General features: G+C 41.0%; 1 protein-coding gene across 1 annotated transcript in view; it reads left to right on the top strand.

Annotated features, from left to right (window-relative positions):
• LOC308308094 (collagen alpha-1(XVIII) chain-like) overlaps positions 1–20,070 on the top strand; it is a gene marked incomplete at both ends in the record, with an annotated part of 96,334 nt that overhangs the window by 34,468 nt on the left and 41,796 nt on the right. The window contains one exon of the mRNA XM_080753463.1: positions 18,402–18,495. Coding sequence (XP_080609589.1) covers positions 18,402–18,495 — 94 coding nt within the window. The remainder of the gene's footprint in view (positions 1–18,401; positions 18,496–20,070) is intronic.

The raw sequence follows: 20,070 nt of genomic DNA, 5'->3' as shown, positions 1-20,070 counted from the left end.
TGGATACATATTGATGCAGTATCAGGAGCTACTGTAGCATTCAGTAGGCCATTCACAAATAGTGATTTTTAGTATTCGAATTATTCGACCTCAAAGTATTCGAATAGTCGAATATTCGACAGGAGAGCAAGAGGCGAACATTGTGAAAATAGCCGATCTACATGCTCACAACGCCTCGCGTTGCGAGGCGTTGTGAGCATGTAGATCTGCTATTTTCACAATATTTATCTGTGGAACCGAGTCACATTAAACAAAATACCTACAATTCCAAGTGCTTGTCAGGGTGGGGACCCCAGTTGAAATATGTTTATTTTGGGGGTCACGGCCTAAAAAAAATTGAGAACCCCTGGTATAGAGCATTAACAAATTCATCCACCAGGGGCATTGACAACTCATTCTTATGACTTCCTATCTAGCCAAGCTTTATAAACCATGAAGAAATATATATATTTTTTTTTTTAAATAGAAAACTATAAAAAAAAAAAAAAAAAAAGTGAATATTCGACTTTGGTGAACAATGTCGAATAGTGACTTTGATATTTGAATATTCGAATATTTGGTGAATGCCCTAGTATTTAGGATGAATGGCACAGAATTTGAGACGAAAACTCTTCAAACTAAAACTATACTTCTGCTCCTGAACCTGCACCAGATTACATCTTGAGGGCAACCTTTACACCACTAACCTATATACCCCCCCCCCCCCCCCCCCACACACACACACACAAACATAGGTGACCTACTGTAACCGACCACCCGTACACAAACACAGGTGTCCCATTGCAGCCGGTCAGTGCTTAACTGTTATTAGTGTACATCCACATCAACAAAACATTGGCCCCAGCAGATGCTCAGCTAGCTTGTGAGCAAGAACACAGACAGACACACACACACACAAAAAAAGAAAAACTAAAAAAACAAGGTTAGATTTTACTATGTGTTTTATCACGTCTTTTTAGATGTTGTTTGGATTAAATGGGGGAAAAACAAACCCCAGGTGCAAATGACAGGCTCCCACTGCGGGATGTGTGGCCTTTCATCGCCAATGATTTCCTCATTCACAGCTGTTTCAGCCTTTATTGTAGTTATGTTCTCAGTGGACGACCTGCCTGTGTTAACCCCATGAGTGCTGGGCTGTGCGCTGGGAATTGTGTTTTTCAGTGGATAAACGGTTTGCTCTGCCATAAGCGAGTACTGTGTTTATGCTTCTGAATGGCTTTATACTGTATGTACAAACATGTGCAAGATTTTGACTTTGTATCTCTGCTGCTGGGCAAAAACCAGCTACTGTATGTCCAAAATATTAACTTTTCAAACTATTTTCAAACTTTCCAAACTATTCAAAAATATGTTTTTAGAACAACATAACACATTGTCAGATACTTGAATGTGCCCCTTATATGCCCATCACTTCACCCACGTTTGTAAAACCCACACAAATATCACTGTTTTTTATACAATAAATCTCTCTCTCTCTCTCTCTTTCCTTTTGTCGTTCCAGGTTTCAGGGGAAGGAAGTGGTACTGGCTACGAGGAGAGGGGACCCCCGAAACCTGTCCCGGTATGAAACAATACCACATTAGTATTTTTAGGATTTCTTTTTTTACATTTCCTGTGTTGAACCAATAACTCTACCTTCCGTTGGCTGGGGTGTTTCCTCTCCCCCAACATGTCTTCTTTAGGAATTAGATCCTTTAATATTGATGTCACATGTACAGTAGGGCTGTCACAATTATTACATAATCGTCTAATCGCAATTATTTGACATAAACGCGATTATTTTTCATAATCGTCATAATCGTTTCCATGTTGAACAATGTTCATATATGTTTTTTTAAAGTAAAAAATAGTGGGAATAGCAGATCTACAAGCTCACAACGTGTCGCATCGCAGCGCGTTGTGAGCTATTTCCACTATCAATGTTCTTTTTTGAGTTTAAAATTGTCAAATATGTCAAGTAATTTCTTTTATTTAGGTTATGTGTCATATCTATCATGTGCCACTTCAAAGCCTAAAAGCCAAACAGAAATGTAATTGTCAACGACAAAAACACAATTAAATCATTAATCGCAATTATTTGAGTGACAATTAATCGTCATGTAAAATGTCATAATCGTGACAGCCCTATAGTCACACGAACATAAGTACTGTTAGGTCAGCTTCCCATCAGATTGGCTTGAAACATCTTTCTGGCATTCAGGCAGATGCCTTCAAATGTACCATATAAATCCAGAGATCACAAGACATGGGGAAGAAAAAAAGGTTTCTAGAGATTCCAACAGCTGATCGTGGACGACACACACATTGAGATTAGTAGGGGTGCAACGATATAGTAACTGAATCAAAAAAACGATTTTAATTTGCAATGATCTACTATACTGTTTGCAAAAGCAAAATATCGTATCGTTTTGGCTTTGTATCGTATTGTTTTAAAATGCGGTAATCGGTATCGAATATTTTTGCAATGCAAATAATTGATTGTATGGAAACTAAGTATTTCTGTACTTGTGCCTTGTATTTGGCAATTTTAAGAGGGAAAATGAAAAAGAGGGGTCTAATTACCTTTCCATTCCATATAGCTACTCTTGGTCTATCGATAAATGTGTGTAATCTCTGTGTTCATGTCAAGGTGGGTTTGTCCATATGTTTTGAAATATAATGTCCGTGTATTTGCTAGATAATCATAGCGTTTACTTCCATAGTAAGTACACGTTTTACAGAGATTTAACTTCTTTGCTAAATAGTTACTATATCGATTTTCATTGACTCGAATCGTATCGTATCGCCATAAATGAACCAATATCGTTCATGTATCGTATCATCAACCATGTATCATGATGTGTATTGTATCGTTGTTAAAATCTATCGTTACACCCCTAGAGATTAGCATTTTGAGATGATTATCAGATCAGGAGACCAGTCATCTGCTAAATGAATCTTCTCCTTACTACGCACACTGTAATGACGGCCATCACTGATTCCTCTGTAAGCAACGCTGCATCCAAGCCCTCCATCCCTTGAGTGACATAAGAAAGTGCTGACTTGATGTCTGGAACGGGGCTGCATCTGGTTTATATGATAAGGACAGATTTGTTTTACATCAAGAGGCGCTCGTTGCCAAGCGTAGCCTCTGTCAGGCAGGAGAGGAATGATCCTTGGCGACTGCACAGAAAGGAGCGCAGGCAAAGTAGGGATGGGACGATATGAAAATTTCATATCACGATTATTGTGACAAAAGAAATTGCGATTTACGATATTATCGTGATAATCAAAATCCATTATCCTGGGGCGGAACATTTGGCAAAAAATTGCCGATCTACAAGCTCACAACACACCGCATTGCGACACATTGTGAGCTTGTAGATCGGCTATTTTTTGGCAAAGACATTTGATAGAGAGTGAAAAAAAGACTGTATCAAGTACGTATATTATAAGTACCTTTTATCAATTACGGAGGGTTTAAGTGGTACCGGATATGCAGCTCGGCAAATAAAAGGTGAATTGATCCCATTGCATGTCGGAGGACGATAAATTAAATCTCCACGATACGATTATCGCAAGTGTTTTTTATCGCGATAAACGATAATATCGATTATGGTCCCATCTCTAAGACAAAGTAGTCGACACATTTGCTGTAGTCAGTGGTGTAAGGTAACCAAGTAGATATACTTAAGTACTGTACTTAAGTACAATTTTGAGGTATTCCTACTTTACTTGAGTATTTCCAATTTCCATACTTTTACTTCTACTACATCTCAATCTCAGATCCAGATATTGTGCTTTTAAAAACTTAAGTTACTAGTTACTTTGCAGATATAAATGATTATATTATGAAACATAGTTAACATACATTAAATTAAACCCTCTTTTATACCTTGGCTGTTTGAAAATTGCCGATCTACAAGCTCACAGCGCGTCGCGATGAGATGCATTGTGAGCTTGTAGATCTGCTATTGTCAAACATTTGGTACTTTTACTTTTGGTGCTATATTTTGATGCCAATACTTTTGTAATTTTACTTGAGTACATTTTGAATTCCGGACTTTTACTTGTAACAGAGTATTTCTATACTGCAGTATTAAAATGAGAGTAGTTTTTCCACCACCGGCACCACTGTAGTTATAAAGTTATAATCATGCTCTTGTCCCTCCCTGCTCGCGTCACAGAGACAGCGCCAGTTTCTTATTGCTTCAAAGTACAGACGCAGGGGCGTCACAAGGAGGGGGGGGGGGGGGGGGGGGTTCCGAGATGGGGGTCCGTGGCCAAATACATATCATTTTGGGGGTCCTTCACGTGAAAAGGTTTAAGCACCACTGACATAGAAACTTAGGTTTTTCAAAAAACCTTAGAAGGATTTGAAATATTCAGAATTTTCACGATTTTTCAAAAATAGCAGATCTACAAGCTTGCAGCGTGGCACTTGGTGCCGCGCTGTGAGCTTTTATATCTGCTATTTTTCAATAGTTAAAGCACAAAATGTGAGTGAATCCTTGTACCCAGGGCCCAGAAATTGGTGTGACACCCCTGAAGAGAGCATTGTGTTGTTCCTTTCATTGGGAAGGTCAGTGTGCAACTGGGGAGTATGGCTCATAACTGCCAGGATTAAAGGGTGATTTTAGACCTGTATACTATTTGCCTCTGACATTCCTTGTACTGTACATCCCTGCTTATAGAATATTAGCTTTAGTGGGCAGAAGCGGCGAGCTCCCATTTTCCCACTAGAACAGTGGTTTTCGACCTTTTTCATATCAAGGTCCATTATTTATTTGGCATTTGAGCCTCTGGCCACCATTTGATGAGATGTAGGCTCCTCTCTGACCCAAAGCTTGGAGTATTTTGTTATCAGTGGATAACATTTTGTCCACAATTCCATGCTGTATTGATGTGGTAACATATGAGAGATAATAGGCAAACACTGACCAAAATAACTAATTCTTCTACATTCTCTAATTGTGTAGACTTCTTGTACATAAGTAATACAGGTGTTTCAACAATAATGTAACTGTAAAAAAGGAGTTAAATATCTATAAGGGAGGGTCCATTTGGTTACTCTCCATCATTTAGCTGGGGACCACCTGGAACCCCCTCAAGGACCACTACTCTAGAACTAGTAAGACGCCTCAGGGCGACACGCCAATTCTTGGCCATCTGGTCAGTGATGTAGGCTATATCGGACCAGTTACCCATAATGGAGATCCATGTACTGTATAGTACGTCCCTTTTGTGCCCATACATGGAGATCCTTGTCTGAACCAGCCGCACAGATATGGGCTGTCTTCCTCCATATATGGACATTCCCATATGAAGTCCTGTTTGATATGGGCTTAATATTGATGACATCAGTGATCTCCATATACTGTACAGTATGGGCATAAAAGGGATTCTGTTAGAGTGATTCCCATGACATCACAACATACAATACATTTTATGCCCATACATGGAGATCCCTATCTGAACCAGCCACACAGATATGGGCCATGTCTTAGCCATCTGGCCAGTGATATATATCGATGACATCAGGGATCTTCATAAATGGGCATAAAAGGGATTCTGGGGAATACCCATATATGGACTTTTACATAGGTGATGTCACCTGTGATATCACCTGTGATGTCACAGTGATGTGTCAAGGGAACCGACCCATAGACTGTAAAAATGTGTACACACACGGCTCTATGTCTACACGCAGACAAGCTGTGACATTTCTCATGGTAAACTGTGACCTTCGGTCGCAATCAGTGAACTTAGCCTTAAAGGGTTCCACTCTCTGTAGCTCAGTGTGCAAAGTGTGTCTCCAACATTGCCAGGGGTAAAGATTTGCTTCCCTGTGTAAAAGGGACCCATCACACGAACACGAACTCCCTGACCCCAACAGCCAACCATCACCTTCACCACAACTTCCCACAGTCCCTCCTCCCCCATTCAGAGAAAGGCACGCCAGGTGAAACACGATCTGCAACGTGCACCGCTGCCGCCGTCCGCACGTGCGCGTGTGCAACTTGCGCACGCCCCATCCCAATTACAGTATTGAGACAGTAAAAAAAAAAGAAAAATGAAAGAAAAACAGATGTCAGCTTGATTCCAGACTCTCTGAATCAAACCTGCTCCTGGTTTTGTTATTTTAACTGCTGCTTCAATCAGGTTTAATACATGAGCATGTACAGGAACTGGCAGGGGGTGGAGAGAGGGGAAAGCCTCACTGTACCATATAGCTAGCTAATTTATAGGAGAGGATCTTGTCATTGTTACTCTTTGAAGCCCTGACACCTGACTACAAGGGGAGGTTTCCATGCGTCCGAGGAGTGGCCCATTTATTGGCCTCATATCATTTGGTCATCGTCGGGTGGAAACCTCGTATCTCCCACTTTCAAAATAGCATGTTCTTTCGTAAATGAAAGCCCTGCTTCATCACACAAGACTGTCTCACAAAAACTAGTGAAAACAGCCGATCTACAAGCAGATACAGTGCTTGTAGATCTGCTATTTTCCAGTGATGTAAAGTAGCTAAGTAGATTTACTTAAGTACTGTACTTAAGTACAACTTTCAGGTATTTGTACTTTACTTGAGTATTTCCAATTTCCAATACTTTTACTTCTACTCCACTACATCTCTGATCTAAATATTGTACTTTTACTCCCCTACATTTATTTGACAACTTTAGTTACTAGTTACTAGGGGTGTAACGATATAGTAACTGTATCGAAATATCGTTTTTAACTTAAAAAATCGAAGTATATCGAAATGAAAACAGCTAAAATCGAATCGAATCGTTTTATTTTGTATCGTATCGAATCGGCAGTGCAAAGAATCGATTGTATCGATACTACCTACTTGTGCATTGTATTTAGCATTTTTAAATGAAAAAATTAAAAGGAGGGGTTTAATTACTTTTCCTTTCCATATAGCTACACTGGTCTATCGATAAATGTGTGTAATCTCTGGGTTCATGTCAAGGTGCAGGTTTGTCAATATACAATTGTCCATGTATTTGGCAGATAATCACTGTGTATTACGTATTTATATCCATAATAATACATGTTTCCCTTAAAAACCTGTGCTATCTACACCTTTCACACAGATTTAATTTTGTTGCTAAATAGTTACTATATCGATTTTAAATCATTTAATCGAATCGTATCGTATCACCATGAATGAACCAATATCGTCCATGTATCGCATCGTCAACCATGTATCGTGATATGTATCGAATCGATATTACAATGTATCGTTACACCGCAACTAGTTACACATTATAATATTATAAAACACATTAAGCACTTTAGCCCTATTTTAAATACTTTAGCCCTATTTTATTCCTTTGGTTATTTGAAAATAGCCGATCTTCAAGCTCACAACGCATCACATCGTGACGCGTTTTTGGACAAGGTTTCCACGCTGTTAAAACGGCAACAGCAGGTACAGTATCAAACGCCTATCCGCTGAGGTGTTTCCACCCCAGTGTCTGTACGTACGGGGGACAGGAGAACCTTGGAGAACCTCCGCAAGCTGAGACAAGCCTTGGCAGGGAGAAAGAGAGAGGGGAAGAGAGAGTTTCCATTGTGTCATTGTGGAATTGATGGTGATGGATGGGAGAGATATGCAATCTTCCTCAAGCCCGAGTTATACTTAGTTGTGTGTGTGTGGGTGTGTAACGTACCACAAATAGCAGATCTATAAGCTCACAATTTGTGTTCTATAATAATGCATATGGGAATAGGGGGCGGATGTTGAACTGGGATTGAGTGGGTACGTTTTTTGTTCTCCAAAAAATAACCTCACATAGAGTTCTATATCGTCGTTGTCGGGCAGAAACCTCGTATCTCCAAGTTTCAAATTTCTACGTTTTTTCGCAAAGTAAAGCCCTGCTTCATCAGACAAGGCTGTCACACAAAAGTAGTGAAAACAGCAGATCTACAAGCACACAACACCTCGGTGCGAGGCGTTGTGCTTGTAGATCGTCTGTTTTCACTATTTAGTAACATTTTTTAAATGATTTAGATTTGCTTTAACTATAAAAAAAATAGCAGATATACAAGCTCATAGCGCGGCACCGAGTGCCGCGCTGCGAGCTTGTAGATCTGCTATTTTTGAAAAATCGTGAAACATTTGAGCAAGTCTTTGAATATTTTTGACCCGATTCTATAAATGTCTTCTAAATCCCTCTTCTAAATCAGTGGTTTCAATCTTTTTCATGTCAAGGACCCCCAAAATGACATGTATTTGGCCGCGGACCCCCATCTCATAATATGTTGTACCAGGGACCACCCAGAAGCAATTATTTGAGTTACAAAAACTCACTTTTAAAAAGATATATTCAAAGACTTGATGTTGCTGCGCTGTGAGCTTGTAGATCTGCTATTTCATGAGAAATCTTGATAGTCAATAAATAGTTAAAGCATTGAATAATTCTAGGCCTAAATGGGTTCAACGTTGGTGAGGAAACAAGGGAACAACTGACCAAACAAGGTGTTCGAATTAATTGGCAAGTGTCGCGATTACATAATTGTGAAGCATACAATCACGATTTACGGTTATTCTCCATTCATTGTGCAGCGCCCTGCTTCCTTGTATGGTATTTAGGACTTGGAAATTACACAGTAAACTCCTCAGTGTTAATACCGTACATCCATTCGGAATGTGTGTCCAAGCGTGTAGGAGTTTGTAGTTAAATAGTAGTTAAGTTAAATGATCACAGAGAGTGCTTTAACTATTGAAAAATAGCAGATATACAAGCTCACAGCGCGGCACCGAGTGCTGCGCTGCCAGCTTGTATATCTGCTATTTTTTTTTTTATGTTGAAAATTTGTGCAAGTCTTTGAATATTTCTAATCCTTCTAATGTTTTTTGAAAAAAACTGTTTCTATGTCAGTGGTGCTAAAACGTTTTCACGTGAAGGACCCCCAAAATTATATGTATTTGGCCACGGACCCCCCCATCTCAAAATATTTAGTTCCAGGGACCCCCCCAGAAGCAAAATTTGAGTTACAAATGTTCGCTTGAAAAATAAATGTATTCAAAGATTTGCACACATTCACGACTTTTCAAAAATAGCAGATGTACAAGCTTGCAGTGAGCTTGTATATCTGCTATTTTTCAATAGCTAAAGTATAAAATAATCATCTCTTCAACGATCTTCCAACGCTAGAGAGAGTCTGTAACTGCGGAAAAGTTTGCAACAGGAAGCTGTCATCTGTTTGTCGTTTCCATTCACCTAAATGTATTTAAGAATATCTTCATTTATATATTTTTAAAATGTTTTCCATCTCTGCTAAGCAGCAAACTAGATAGTCTTCATCATATCTAGCTTATTCTTTGTTCATAACATTTTCGGTGGTTCCGACTGCAAAGTGGAAATTGTGTAAGCTAAGATGGATGGATGGATGGATGGATGCTTTAAATCAGTGGTTCCCAAACTTTTTAGCCTGTGACCTAAAAGAGGACTATTTTCACTACTTCTGAAACATTTGTTTTCAAAATCATGGAATCTCTTTTTAATTTATTCATGAAATTGCTTCGAAAAAAATAATAATAATAATCATGAAATATTTTGCTTTTTTCAGTGTTTTGAAATAATAATTAAAAGCAAAATGTAGGAAACCAAAAAATTAAGGGACCCATAAAATGTGTCCGCGACCCACACATGGGTCCCGACTCCCGACCCAGTGTTTGGTAAAAACAGTGCTTTGTTTAAATCACTGTTACTGTAAGTGACTGGTAAGCTCGAGATCCAAAAGAGAAACTGGACCTAAACTTTCAAAAACACATTTTAAATTAACCACTTAAACGCTATTTAATAGTGAAAATAGCCAATCTACAAGTTCACTATTTTTTATGTTATGTAATTTATGGATATATATATATATTTTTAATATCATTAACTATAATAATAAATACATATTTCCCCATAAAAATGGGTCCCGGGACTCATAGTCTGGGAAACACTGTTTTCAATCCATCAGCAGTGTGTCCTGAAGGCCCCCCCGGCCTGTCACTGACACATATGATGGATGGACGTGATGGGAGTGAATCCACCGGGCGTTCCTTGCTGCGTTATTACACACACATCACCACGGAGACGTCTGCCAATAACCCACGGCCCCAAATTCTTATCGCAGCCGGTGCCATGTTGACACAGTGCCGGGCAAATTCTTTCCCAGATAGGGAATTGGTTAACGTTCAATTAAAGGGGCCGTAAGCATGCTATGGCACTGTTATGTTTTTGTTCAGATAAGAGTTAAGTAGCTCCATATTCTGATTGTAATCGTTATTATTACATGAGTGTTTGTTCAGTGACAGAGCCAGGGTCTCCACTTCCCTCCAGCTCTTTAGTAAACAGAAAATGCATTTTCAGGCCGGGATACCAATTTCATTCAATCAGGACAGCAGTGGTTCTCAACCTTAGAACACGGTTCTATTGTGAAAAGAGCAGATCTACATGCTCACAATGCCTTGCGTTGCAAGGCGTTGTGAGCATGTAGATCTGCTATTTTCACAATTTCTGCCTCAAATATTTGACAATTTGACCAATGTTTAATTTATAATTTTAGAGGTATTAAAAAGTCCTTACATTGTCACTTTAGAAATGTGCATAAACCCCCTATACACTTAAACTTTATGTTGGTTTGTTGATGGTTGAGTGAGGAAAACTATTTTGGACATTAAGTTCATCTGGGGACCCCCCAAATAATTTGGTCCCAACCCACAGGTTGAGAACCACTGACTTACAGCAGTGGTTCCCGAACCTTTCAGGTCGAGACCCGAAAGAGAGATTAGACCAGGGGTCTTCAACGTTTTCAGACCAAGGACCCCTTAGTTGAGAGAGAGATGAAGCAGGGACTCCCACAACCTTTTCATAGATTCCATATAGTTTCATTGTTTGACAGCACAAGCATCAGTGTATTTTGGATCCATGTGCTTTGCCTTTAACTAACGCACAATGTGTCGCTTTGCGCCGCGTTGCGAGCTTGCAGATCTACTATTTTCACTACCTCTTAAACGTGAATCCGTGACCCTTGAATGTGTCCCGACCCAGTGTTTGGGGACACAGTGACCCACATCCCCCATTCAATTCAATTCAAAGGAGCTTTATTGGCATGAGAAAACATACGTTTACATTGCCAAAGCAAGTGTCTCAAATAAAATACAAACAGTTGAAAATGGGGAACATATATTTTATATATATACAGGGTATAAAGCTTTTGGAACAAATAGCAGCATTATTTTTTCTCAAAATGCATTTAAAGGTAGCAGCTCTGTTTCATACTGTATGTGCAGTAGGTCTAGATGTCAATTCATGGTTTGTCCATTCAATGTTCAGACTTCACAGGTGACAATGAGAGGTGTGTCACCTGTGAAGAATAGCTTAGAAGGGGGGGAAGCACACACAAAGCAAACACAAAACACGGGCGAGAAAGAAGAAAATGAATGACATGTAAAGAAAATAACACCACGCTCACAGAGGCGCTTCTTGCCTCTGTGAAAACAATGATAAATAGATCACATATTGATCCTCGTAACGTGAATCTCAGCCACCACGTTTTTTTTAGACAATGTTTTTAGCCATTCCAAAAGTCATACGATTGGAGGTTATTGCTCTACACACAAACTCAGAGGAACGGGGAGGCGGAGGAAAGGGTTGATCTACTTGAAGCGGCGTGTGAAAGATAGGCAAGCCCCTCCCGCGCCACCCCTCAGGGCAGGCACGTGCACACATAGACATCAAAGGGGGCTTGAGCCCCTGCCCTTTTACTCGTCTGTAAAAAGTGCCCTCTCCAGACCATGAATGCAGTTTTTTTCACTATGGTGAAATAAATGCATAATGCCCTCTTTCCATGTCATACCTGAAGGCAGCATTCAAGATAATTGCCTTGTCCTAACTCTACTTGAATGCAGCATCTTATGTTGAAAGAATTGCCCTCTCTGTCTCTGAAATCCATGCCGTTACGCCACATCTCCAGTATTGACTTGATTATGTTCAGCTCAGTGTGGTATCAAGCACCGAAAATAGCCGACCTCCAAGCTCACAATGAGCTTGGAGGTCGTCTATTTCCGATATTTTCACCAAAAGGCCCTTTTAGAAATGTCAGCCCCTGCCTCTCTAACATTATCTGCGCGTCCCTGCCTCAGTGAGAGAAGTGGCCAGAAATGCCCCCTCTCCTCCTGCCCTCGGCCCCTGCTCCTCCTCCTTTCTCCTGTGGACTCTTATCTGCCCTGCTGTGTTCTTTAGTGATCCTTGTCTGTCTGTCCTTCATTCACATGAGCACAGCTGAAAGACTCTGAGGGGCTAAGACATAAATCAACGCTCAGAGTTTGAATGCATCAAGGAGTTTAAATGCATTGACAAATGCAGTCATACAATAGTAAATGCATGTAAACTGGCGAATGCTTGCGTATACTTACTTTCCAAAATTGCATATCGTATGAGTGACTCATATGTAGAGCGGAGCACACACACATTGCACGCACACAACCAGGGGCGTCACAAGGGGTAGGAAAGTGGGACTGAGTTACCGGGGCCCAAGGTGGAGGGGCCATAGTAACTTTAGCTATTTAAAAAATAGCAGATATACAAGCTCACAGCGCGGCACCGAGTGCCGCGCTGCGAGCTTGTAGATCTGCTATTTTTGAAAAGTCGTGAAAATGTGCTCAAATCTTTGAATATATGGATTTTTTTTTTTTGTAACTCAAATTTTGCTTCTGGGGGGTCCCTGGAACTAAATATTTTGAGATGGGGGGTCCTTCACATGAAAAAGTTTGAGCATCACTGACATGGAAACATGGGTTTCTTGGCACACATTTTCACGATTTTTCAAAAATAGCAGATCTACAAGCTCGCAGCGCGGAACTCGGTGCCGCGCTGTGAGCTTGTATATCTGCTATTTTTCAATAGTTAACATTCATGGGGGGCCCGCAGTGAATCCTTGTACCCAGGGCCCCTGCACACAACGCACTGACTCTCTGAGTTTTGAGGCCATACGCAGGCGCTGACACTTAATTCCGGATTTAGACTGCCGTCAAATCCAGCCCAAACACGATTTGGTTCTCAAATCCGATCTTCTGGCCCGAATGTTCACTCTGCAGTTGTGACCAGATCGGATCTGTGCGTTCAGACTGATTTTAACAGCGTCAGCCCAAAGCTGTCCTGCGTCGACATATCTGCTTTGGTTACCGCGGTAACGACGTAGGCGTCATGACGTTACGTCACAATGTTGACGCTAGTTGATTACGTTAAGGAAATGCGAACATAACAGACAAGCGACAACAACAAAAACAAACGCGCGTTACAATATTGTTTTTCTCTCTTCTTTTCTTTACTCTTGTGTTCCGCTTTTCTCTCTGGTTTTATCTATTTAGCTCTCTCTTGTTTTTGGAGCGGTGAAAGCGCTCCCAATAGACAGGTATGTCCGTGGGTATGTGGGTGGCTGGCTGGGTGGGTGGCTGGCTGGGTGGCTGGCTGGCCATGTCCGTAGCCTGGCAATACCTTGAGTGGCCACACACAACACACTAGTTAAAGGAGGGGCGCTGTTTTGTGCAGGCCAGGCACACTCACCACTCACTCACAGGCACAGTTTACACTCACTCACTCACTCACATAGGGTACAGCTGCTCAAATTCACCGCTCCACTTCGAACCGAGGTTTGATTTTTCTCATGTGCTCAGCGCGCTGTAATCAAATAGTAAATACTCGCGCTCTGTAATGATGTCATTACAGTGGAGCTCCGCGCTCGGGTCGCGCAGCAAGTGACGTTTGGACAGTTTGATGTGACTTGCGTACAACTCAATGGGGTGGATGTGGTTACTGCTTTCAGACTGAGAGAGATGTCCTGAAATCCGAATCGGAAATTTGAATCGGATTTGAAACCACCTCTGGATGTGGTTTCTCAAAATCAGATTTCATGTGACCTGCATGTGACCTGTCTGCATTTAGACTATTTTAAACAAATCGGATTCCACTTTTGATGTGACACAGATCTGATTCAGGCTAGATTTGGGTGGCAGTGTAAATCAGGGCCGATGCATACTCCACTTTTAGAGCCCAATTTATCTCGTTTCGGCTGTCCAAACTACAATATGACGTCATCCAGAGGCGGGTACTGTCATTAAAGGGCCACTTCACCTCTGGGATAACCAGATCTTATTTTATTGTTGTTTGGGACACGATCAACGCAATCCTGAGTTACTTTTTGTGTTCAATCTGTGTTTTGAGATATTTTATTATTTCAGCATGACTAGTGATGCATTTTGCATCATCAGTGGTGCGTTTTGCATCATATGATGCAAAACGCATCACTAGTACATGCTTAAATACTAAAATATCTCAAAACACAGATTGAACACAAAAAATTGATTGTGTTGTGTCCCAAACGACAATAAAATAAGATCTGGTTATCCCAGAGGTGAACTCGCCCTTTAAATTCGGCTGTTCAGTGCTCCCCCGAAACGAAATAAATGTGTCTGGTTTTAATTTCCAAATAGTTTCCACACAGTTTTAGTCTTTGAGTTAAATGTATTTGAGTAACAGGCATACCAGGGTCTGTGAGACTATAGCATCTCACAGACCCTGGTATGCCTGTTACTGGGTCAAAGGTTAAAGGTCAGATATGAGAAAAGTGAATTGTAATGCAAGCATTCAACACAAACTAAAGACATGAACAGCACACACGCACGCACGCACGCACGCACGCAGGCACGCACGCACAGCACGCACGCACGCACGCACGCACGCACGCACGCACGCACGCACGCACGCACACACACACACAGAGACACCGGTGAATGTGGCTTCGGTCAAGAATACATTTATTTGTTTACTCTAGGGCCTTAATAAGGCATGCATAGAAAGAGGTTGCATAATAGGAGCCAGGCATGAAATGTCTGCCAGCGATTAGCACGTGTGATTACCACAAAAATAACAATTAAAAAAAAAAGAAAAAAAATCCAGTCTCCCAAAGCCGCTGTTGCCTTCAGTGTTTTCTTTGTTGGCGTAGCACATGTAGAATTAGCATTGTTTAATCGAAAGCAAGGTGAGCCAAACCTGAAGTGGTTTGTGGAGCTGCGAGATAGACTTTGTTTAGTGATGAGAGAACTTTGGCTGCAGGGAAACGCATAAACATTCACACAGCTTGAATTGAATGGATGGCAGCACGACACAGAGCTGGGATCAGGACTGTTTGTCGGGGAGGTTGATTTGGGCAGGGGCGTCACAAGGGGGGGAAAAGTGGGACTGAGTTGCTAGGGCCCAAGGTGGAGGGGCCTTAATTATTTTAAACTTAGCTATTGAAAAATAGCAGATATACAAACACACGTGCCGCGCTACGAGCTTGTAGATCTGTGAAAATGTGAGCAAATCTTTGAATAAATATATATTTGTAACTCAAATTTTGCTTCCTGGAACTAAATATTTTGAGATGGGGGTCCATGGCCAAATACATAGCATTTTGCACAAAATAAAGTGTAATAATGTGTTCCCAGTCTAAATGGGTTAAACACCCTCCCCCTATGAAGAACATTCATGGGGGGCCCGCAGTAAATCCTTGTACCCAGGGCCCAGAATTTGGTGCGACGCCCCTGGGTTTGGGATTGACATGGAAAGGCACTAGCCTGGGATCTGTATCATTTTTCGGGGTTTCTGATCCAGTCTGGAGTGGAAACAACCTTACGCCACGTTGTAGTTTGTTGAAGTAATAAGGCCATGAGCCGGAACCACAAGCCGGACCACCAGAGACATTTATATATGAATTGAGTACAAAAGGACCCCAATTTAAACAAGCCATTGAGCTTTCTTCCCCAGCAAGCACATCAGGACTAGCTCCAATCTGCAAAATACACTATTTTTGGCATGAAATAAAGTGCATCCAACTCGACCGCCGCTTATTTTCGGGTTGTGAACCATTGTATCTGCGGTGGCCGCTGGGTGGCTCGAGGTGGGTGCGTTTTATTTCATGACAAAAATAATGTATTTTACAGAGTAGGTGGGGTGTTGAGGGGCTCACCACCGCGGAGAATAGACTTTCAACAACGCAAAACTATACCTTTGGTTTGGTGAGTAGTGAAGTAGTTTTGTTTATTTTGACTGAAGTTGAGCGCTCGTAGGGGCTGAGAAAACGCGGTCTATTCATTTGCCGACGGGTCTGTCAGAGCGTCACTGGTGGTGACGCGATGGACCAGAGCTAGACCTGGACCAATCAGTGACGTCTCGATTGGGGCCAGATCACAGCCACCCTGTAGACAATATGCCTTCCGGTGTGTTCCAAGATTTCTAGCGGAAGTCTGCGTTTAACGGACGTTACGTCATGCGGTGCGGGTCTGTTTACATTCCCCAGCGAAAAAACTAAAATAGATTGTAGCTCTTAACATTGTGTGTAACATTGCTTGAATCAATGTTTTTGTTTGTATATTGTTTATTACGAGCGCAACCGCACGAAATTAACTCTGGTCTACGTCTCGTAGACCAGAGTTAATTTCGTGCAGGGAATACGTTTGCAGGAACACCGCACCGTGAAAGAAATACAGCTTCCGGTGAAATTCCTACGGCAGAAGTTGAACGCTTTCTGCCTTCTATTGTCATCAGGCTTTTCTCTTCGGAGATGAGTAAGCCTGGCTACGCGAGGCTAGATCACAGCCCATATGGGCTTCTTAAGCCATGACATCATTTTGTAGTCAGGTGCCAAGCAGATTTATTGTCAATATGGGCAGTGCTGTGTCCCTCGCTATTTCAACAGATCCGAGACAAAAATAAAGTCTAAAGTATAATTCTACCACTTTCCTGTCAACAAGAAAGAGAAGAAAAATTAGCTTATAGTAAAAAGATTCACGGGCGATGGTGCCTTTTGGCACCAGAATTTCTCCTCTGCCTACAAAATGATGTCAGACTTAAGAGGCCCGATCTTGACGTCATTACCAGGACATCATATGGACATTTTTGTTTGACAGGATTATTGTTATTGTTTGTAATGTTAGTTGAAATATGAGCATATAAGGTTATATTCTGGGACATATCTAACTAGTTGTGATATTTATCTGGCCTAGAATATCACCTGATTGCAACCAACATAAATCCTGTCAAACAAAAAAGTCCACATGACGTCCTGGTAATGACGTCAAGATCATCCCTATGGGCTGTGATCTGGCCCCAATCGAGACGTCACTGATTGGTCCAGCTCCTGACCGTGCTTGCTGGGTCTGGTTTAAAAATATATATTCAAAGATTTGCAAAAGATTTCAAGATTTTTATAAAATAGCAGATCTACCACAGCACTCACAGTGCCACAAGCTCACAGTGCCGCGCTGTGAGCTTGTATATCTGCTATTGTTCAATAGTTAAAACATAAAATAATGGTTAAAGTGGTTCCAAGTCTTAATGAGTTGAATCCTTTTAGTTGACCTTGTACCAGTGAACTGTACTGTCCTGTACTTTTTCTTATGCAAACCTCTAATAAAGTATTCAATCAATCAATCAATCAATCAATCAATCAATCAATCAAAAAGCATGCACCCCCAAAATCATTCCCCTAGTTTTGTTTAAATTGGTATGATCGTTTTGTTTCTTTTGGTATAACAATGGTTTGGTGTGTTCATCTTTTATTCTAACTCGTAGCACGTCGAGCGAGAATAAACTAATTGATTCACCTCATATGGGGAACAAAAATAACGTGACGCCAACTGGAACCAACCACCGGAACCTTTGTGTGTATGTCAGTATGTCTGTATGAGTGTACGTATGTGCACGGAACTCCATGTATGGAGATAACCGACGTCACGGACAGAACGCCCCCATTCAAGGAGATATGCTTGTGTGTTAACGTTGTGTTTGATACCATGCGAGAACTGCTCACTTCGTACAGACGAGTGCCGCGCTGCGAGCTTGTAAAAAAAAGTTGTGAAAATGTGTGCAAATCGTTGAATACATTTATTTTTTAAGCGAACATTTGTAACTCAAATTTTGCTTATGGGGGGGTCCCTTGAACTAAATATTTTGAGATGGGGGTCCGTGGCCAAATACATATCATTTTGGGGGTCCTACACATGAAAAGGTTTGAGCACCACTGACATAGAAAAAACCTTTTGAAATATTCAAAGACTTGCACACTTTTTTCACGATTTTTCAAAAATAGCAGATCTACAAGCTGTGAGCTTGTATATCTGCTACTTTTCAATAGCTAAAGCACAAAATAATGCGTTCCCAGTCTAAATGGGTTAAACCCCCTCCCTCTATGAAGAACATTCATGGGAAGCCCGCAGTGAATCCTTGTACCCAGGGCCCAGAATTTGGTGCGACACCCCTGTCCATGCAGTACTTCTCATGGAATACTTCTCATGCAGTACTTCTCATGGAATACTTCTCATGCAGTACTTCTCATGGAATACTAATTACAGTTGTGATTTCTCTGTTTTCCTGCAGACCCCATCGTCCTCCAGGCCCATCCAGCAGCCTCCAGTGACCAGTAGACAGGAAGTGACCAGCAGACAGGAAGTGTCTGCAGAGAGAGAGACAGGTGAGATGACCTGTCTGTCTGTTGGCATCGCTTCACGCACATACAGGGGGGCATCGGCTAATCGATTTAATCGATTATTTAAAATCGGGCGCCTGATGGAGGGGAAAGGAAATGGTTGGAATAACGTGTTCCTTCCACGCGCCACATCCTACCAGGGAAACTCCCCCCTGTCAGGTGAAAAGAAGCGGCTTGGACTCCTCGTGCATAGAAGGAAGCATGAGGTCAGTCCGTTGCTCTCCCCAGGTTGGCAGAGGGAGTGTAGCGCCCAGGATTACATTAGACAATTGACACTGGGTGAAAAAAATGGGTCGTAAAAATCGTGGGATAAACATGCTGTATATAAAAAGAAAATGATATCGATAAGTTAATAAATACAAAAATAAATACATTAATATTCGATCCCTATTTAATTTTTATTTATTTTTATTATTGAAATACTGTATATCAAAAATAGTGAAAATTGCCGATCTACAAGCTACTTTCACGATTTGCGTACGACGCCATAGTGCTGCGAAGTGTAAAATAATGCTCATGTGCTTGACACGAAGGAGTGCGTTTGTATGTATTTTCCAACATACAGTATACAATATTATTTAAGATCTCTTCATAGGCCCTTTTGTGTAATATAATGGTGATGATGTAGAGGCCAGTCTCTGAATGTATTTTGAATCTTTTCTAAATGAAACCATCCTGCTTGATGTACAAGATTCGTGACAACACACATGTACAAAGTTCATATTTCCTCTCTGAAGTTTGAGCTTTCAGCATTATTATGCGTATAATAGACCAATGTCGCCATCTAGTGGACATATTGGAAACTGCATGCTCTGAGCTTGGATTCCATCAGCAGTGAGTGAAGCATATTGAATCATCATCATTGGCATTGTCTGCTATTTGAACACCACAGTAAATCAACCGTACGTTAAATTGGAGGATGCTGATGTCAATTCTGCTTACAGTGTTGCATGTTTCCAAAAAATGCCTACCATTCAGGAAGGATAAGGAGGCTCAAGGGAATCAATCTGGCTGGCCATCGTCAAGGAAAAGTTTGGTCGCTCTTTTCACTTGCAGCAATGCGGAAGTCTGTAATTGAGAGACTACAAGGGAATAGACCTTAACTGTCACATTGAGGAATTTAAAACACAATAGGACTTTTTTATTTCTCCCTCCTTTTCATTTTTATTAAAGCAGTATTATTTGAGGTTTTTATTCCAAAAAAAGGCAACCAGAGTTCTTGGTCAGTCTCCAGGTGCATGCCTATCGGGGGAAAACCGTGTATGTCAAAACACGAGGGCTTGGAGCGCAAAGGGCACAAGTGACATTTTCAGAATTTTACAGGATAACTTTTCATTCATTGTAATCAATTAATTAAAAACTGCTTATTTAAGCAATCTATACTTTAATAGAGATTAGGCTACAAGGAATGTATTTTAAAATATATATTTTTTTAATGTTTAATAAAATTATTGAAAAGACCGACTATCGACAGATCAATCGACAGACGGAGCATAAGTCGGGCTTTAAATGGCCCATGAATCTTGTCATGAATCTTTGGTCTGAATTAGGCTTTAGGCA

This window comes from Nannobrachium achirus (genome assembly GCF_963921795.1).
Source record: "Nannobrachium achirus genome assembly, chromosome: 22".
NCBI lineage: Eukaryota > Metazoa > Chordata > Actinopteri > Myctophiformes > Myctophidae > Nannobrachium > Nannobrachium achirus.
Note: the sequence above shows the minus strand (reverse complement) of the source record. Positions and strands in the feature narration are given on the sequence as shown.